At 35.6% G+C, this 5,272-nt stretch overlaps 1 protein-coding gene and 1 long non-coding RNA gene across 2 annotated transcripts in view; both read right to left on the bottom strand.

Moving 5' to 3' along the window:
• The window catches only part of LOC122333152 (cystatin-B-like), a 1,745-nt gene extending 913 nt beyond the window's left edge, over window positions 1–832 (bottom strand). Inside the window, exon 1 of the mRNA XM_043230658.1 lies at window positions 690–832. Within this exon, the coding sequence (XP_043086593.1) occupies window positions 690–764 (75 nt within the window). The 5' untranslated portion in view covers window positions 765–832. The remainder of the gene's footprint in view (window positions 1–689) is intronic.
• Window positions 833–3,407: 2,575 nt separating this feature from the next.
• Window positions 3,408–3,897, bottom strand: LOC122333153. Its single transcript, XR_006248593.1, has 2 exons — window positions 3,848–3,897; window positions 3,408–3,648 (listed from the first exon to the last, which is right to left on the bottom strand). It is a non-coding gene; the product is annotated as an uncharacterized LOC122333153 (long non-coding RNA).
• Window positions 3,898–5,272: the final 1,375 nt, after the last annotated feature.

The following is a 5,272-nucleotide window of genomic DNA, read 5'->3' as shown; positions in this document are numbered from 1 at the left end:
TGCGTATCAAGATCTTCAGGAAGCGCATAAATGTGCAGATTGTTGTGGAGAGTATCTAGTACATCGTTTCTTTCCACAAAAAACGCATCTGATGAGTGGATCCATCACCGTCAGGTGGTCTGGCCTCATTGGTAGCTATCCAAAATATATATAACTGCTGCCACAATTAAAAACAATCAATTCAATTGGGCCAATGGAAAAAATTAATGCAACAAGAAAATTTTAAGTTGGGAGGACAATTTTTTCACATAGTATAGCGATGTTAATTTCTTTTAATAAATCGCATGTATTTGCAAAATGACAAACTTGGTTTTGCTACCGGACTGAATTCAACATGTGCAATAATGGCGGAATGAAGAGTTTTAAAGAGTTAGTGATAAACAGTGTGTTTTTCAGGTGTCAAAATTGTACAGAGTTGAAGGAAGGAAGCTCGAAGACAGGTAGACAGGTAAAGCCTTTAAAACGTGCCACATCAATGCGGTCAGTACTCAGTAAGATCTGATTTGCATTGTAAATGTAAAAGAATATTTTTCACTGGTCGTTTTGCAAAGTATTATTAACCACCTCAATCTGTATTTTTTTTGTATTTTTTTTTCTACGAAAACTAAAACAAGACAAATAGTATATTTTGCGCAAACAATATTACAGCACCAGCGTGTTTATTCTAGGAGTGATTTTGTGTCTCATACCTCAAGGCAAATCTTTTTCTCCTCTTGAGTCAACAGCTTCAATTCGCTCCATCCTTCTAGTTTAGTGTTTGACATCACTGCAGCGTGCTGATGATCAGAGAAGAGAAGAGAAGAAGAAGAAGAGTCAATCAGTCAATCTGACTCCTAGAACCCCAGTCCTGCACTTTTAAAGTTTAGATCACATGACCCGGAGAACCGTGGGAGGTGCTGCCTGCACGAATTACACACCTTACATTTTTCACCATAAGAACGTTTGACCAAAATCTTGCATTTCTGGTGTAAGTATATACTTTAGAAGTTAAATACACCTAAAATAAAGTGGAACTGTGTTTAAAATGCGTTTAAACATTTAATTTAAGCAATTATTATTACTTGTTTATTTGGTGGTTTGACTCAGTATGTTTTGGAGAGGTTTTGTGAGATTTAACCAGTGAGTGTGATTTCATAGATGTTCAGGATTTTATAGATAATAAAAAGATCATCTCACAGTTCAAAAGAAGTTCTGGTAGATGTGAAAAAATAAGTGTGTTATGCTTGTGTGTGTGTGTGTGTATGTGTGTGTGTGTGTGTGTGTGTGTGTGTAATCAATGTGCGTGTGTGTGTGTGTGTGTGTGTGTGTGTATGTAATAATGTATGTGTGTGTGTGTGTGTGTGTGTGTAATATATGTGCGTGTATGTGTGTAATGTGTGTGTGTGTGTGTATGTATATGTGTGTGTGTGTATGTGTGTGTGTGTGCGTGTGTGTGCATTTTGGTGACATATGAGGATTCAAATTTGTATAATGGCATGGGTATGATGGGTATTACGAGGAAAAGGAGACTTTTTAGGACGTCACCTCGTGTCTCCACTTTTCAAAATGCTTATAAATCATGCATTTTTGAAAATCTAACAATGGCTGTAGTTTCCTGTAAGGGTAGGTTCAGGTGTAGGAACAGCACATACTGGTTATACAGTATAAAAACCATTCCCACAATTCACAAAAACAAACGTGTGCTTTTTGTTTTAGAGTTTAATCCATTCCTTCAACAACGGAAGTTAGTAAAGTCTTACATCTTAACCTCATTTCACTTTACATTTGTCCCTTTTCACATTTAAAGAGTTGTAATAAAGGCAATATTAGCATCAGTGGTTTTGAGTAGAGTATTTGTGAAGTCTCTGCAGTAAACACACTCAAGGCTTTAGTTATGAAGTTTAATATTGAGGAATGAATTGGTTTCATTTGGCAGCTCATCAAATGAACCAGGTTTCTTCTGTTCTGTACGTGTTCAGAAAGGACGAAGCGGGTCAAAGGTTTTAGGGATCATTTCATCTGATGTTCTCTGGAAAGCATATAACTAGTTTCTTCAGAAGCCAAGTTTTGTGCAAGACTTTGTTCGTCTCTGTTTTTCCGTTAAGCGTCAATCAGTAAAGTGTTTGAAATGAAAAGGACCGGAAGTGACTTTTTCCCGTGAAGGTGTTTTGTGCTCTTAAAATAATCAGTATACAATACACTCCAAACTTTATATTTGACTTTATGTTTCCCATAAAATAAATAAACCGTGAAGGAAAGATCTATAACCAAATTATTGCTAACTTCATCTCCTGATCATTTTATATGAAGTGAACACATGCATTAAAGGATCTAATAGACTACAACGAAATGACCTGAATATGTTTCTGAGGTTTGCAACGGTTCGTTACGGTTCATGTTTGTTGCATAGACGTTAAGTGCGTCAAAAAATGCTGAATCATATACAGGTATGTACAGATTGTTTAATCTGAAGTTCTGTGGAAAGCGCTGCTGCGTAACAAGTTTCTTCAGAAGACAACGTTTTGTTTCAAGACTTTGATTGCATCTGGTTTTCATGCTTTAATTATATTTAGTAATCATTTGGCAGATCATTTCCACGTGTCTTTGTCAAATAAAACGGGTTCCTTCTGTTCCGTAAAAGGAACGTTACCCTGAACGTAAATTTTAATAACTTTACGGCTATATAGTGACATCACAGCTGTAAAGGTTAGAAACGAACAGCATGTGGAATATACGTTTGCTTATTATACTATTTAGTGATTATTATTGTCCTTTTGCATTCTTGTTTTCCTTTTCAGTAAAGCTGCTTTGACACAATCTGCATTTTTACAAGTGCTATATAAATAAAGGTGTCTTGACTTGATATAACGTGTACAGTATAGATGTCAAATGTGCTAAACTTTCTTTTATGACAGCTTTGACCTGCTTCAAGAAGTTTCAGCGCAGGCCATGCGACTTAAGGATGCATTACAGGTTACAAGAACAAGTACCATTCTCAGTAAGGCTAAAACTATACTTACTAAAACAAAAACTCAACGTAAATATATAAAAACAAAATAAAAACTAAACTAAAACTTGAAAAAACTCAAATTTGAAAGCTAATTAAAATTGCAAAACTGTAATAACCTTGCTTAGACAACACCCCATCTAAATTCATAAAGGTATGATATATTTCGCCCGACAAAGTTCCTTGTCTTTGTGTGTGTTTTGCACGCTTTTTGTGTTTTAAAGCTTTAACCATACGTTCAATCGCGGAAGTTAATAAAACCTTGAATTTTGATCATGATCTTTCATTTTTTTTAATCTTTACATATCTAAATGATTTTAATAACAAGCAGTGTTTACATTCAGTCTTTTCAGAGTAGAGTATTTGTGAAGTGAGCTGGATATTGTTCGTCCTTTACAGTAAACACACTGACACTGGAGGGTTTGGAGTTTAATATTTGAGAAATTTTATTATTTCATTTGTTCCTCTTTACAGCATGACGGCTGTGTCTGTAATCAGATCAAGACATATTCCTTCTGTAGTGTAAGTGTTCAGAAGGGGATCAGTGGATTTAGGAAGGATTTAGGAATTTGGACATTAATAAGTTTCAGTGACCCTTCATCAGCAGTCTGAAATATCTTTGCATGAACACACAGTCCATCCTCTTGAACACCAAGCAACACCTGATAGAGAGAAATCAGCTTCAATACAGACGAACACAAATCAGTTGACACTGACAGATGTATTTACATAAAATGATGATGTTTGATTTGATACGTTTTTTTTAGTGAGAGAAATTACTTGACACCTCACTCCAATAACACACAGTTGGCTGATTGTAGAGTGATCAACATCCATAAAAATACAAACAAAAACGCTCACTTTGACCACATAGTTGGTTCCTCCAGTAACGTTTTCTTGAGAATAGAGCAAGGGATGTAAATCAAGGTTTCATATCCAGTCATCTTCTTAACCAATAACTTGACCTGAATAAAAAAAGAGAAACATTATTATTTTGCTGACATTACAGTAAGAGCATTCATTCACAGCTGATGTTGTTAACTCGTGTTTTTAAATTTGAATAAATGCTGCAGAGAATTGTAGAAGTAGCAGAGATTTCGTGTGTCGTAGCCCGAGACAAATCTTGATCACTTCTAGAGTGACTGGCTTCACTTCGCTCCATGCTCCTAGTTTAGTGTTTGACATCACTGCAGCGTGCTGATGATCAGAGAAGAGAAGAGAAGAGAAGAAGAGCCAATCAGTCAATCTGACTCCTAGAACCACAGTCCTGCGCTTTTAAAGTTTAGATCACATGACCCGGAGAACCGTGGGAGGTGCTGCCTGCACGAATTACACACCTTACATTTTTCACCATAAGAACGTTTGACCAAAATCTTGCATTTTCGGTGTAAGTATATACTTTAGAAGTAATGAATGGTGTTTAAAATGCGTTTAAACATTTAATTTAAGCAAATATTATTACTTGTTTATTTCGGTAAGGTTTGACTCGAGTATGTTTTGGAGAGGTTTTGTGAGATTTAACCAGTGAGTGTGATTTCATAGATGTTCAGGATTTTATAGATAATAAAAAGATCATCTCACAGTTCAAAAGAAGTTCTGGTAGATGTGAAAAAATAAGTGTGTTATGCGTGTGTGTGTGTGTGTGTGTGTGTGTGTGCGTTTTGGTGACATATGACGACGCAAATTTGTATAATGGCATGGGTATGATGGGTATTACTATTATTATTATAGGAAAAGGTGACTTTTTAGGACGTCACCTCGTGTCTCCACTTTTCAAAATGCTTATAAATCATGCATTTTTTGAAAATCTAACAATAACAACAGCACATACTGTTTATACAGTATAAAAACAATAACGTCTATGGATCGTCCCCACAATTCACAAAAACAAACGTGTGTTTTTCGTTTTAGAGTTTAATCCATTCCTTCAACAACGGAAGTTAGTAAAGTCTTACATCTTAACCTCATTTCACTTTACATTTGTCCCTTTTCACATTTAAAGAGTTGTAATAAAAGGCAATATTAGCATCGAGTGGTTTTCGAGTAGAGTATTTCTGAAGTCTCTGCAGTAAACACACTGAAGGCTTTGGTTATGAAGTTTAATATTGAGGAATGAATTGGTTTCATTTGGCAGCTCATCAAATGAACCAGGTTTCTTCTGTTCTGTACGTGTTCAGAAAGGGACGAGCGGGTCAAAGGTTTTGGGATCATTTCATCTGATGTTCTCTGGAAAGCATATAACTAGTTTCTTCAGAAGCCAAGTTTTGTGCAAGACTTTGTTAAATC

This window comes from Puntigrus tetrazona, unplaced genomic scaffold (assembly GCF_018831695.1).
Source record: "Puntigrus tetrazona isolate hp1 unplaced genomic scaffold, ASM1883169v1 S000000185, whole genome shotgun sequence".
In the NCBI taxonomy this organism is placed as follows: Eukaryota; Metazoa; Chordata; class Actinopteri; order Cypriniformes; family Cyprinidae; genus Puntigrus; species Puntigrus tetrazona.
The sequence above is the reverse complement of the archived record's forward strand: the minus strand, read 5'-3'. Positions and strand labels throughout refer to the sequence as shown.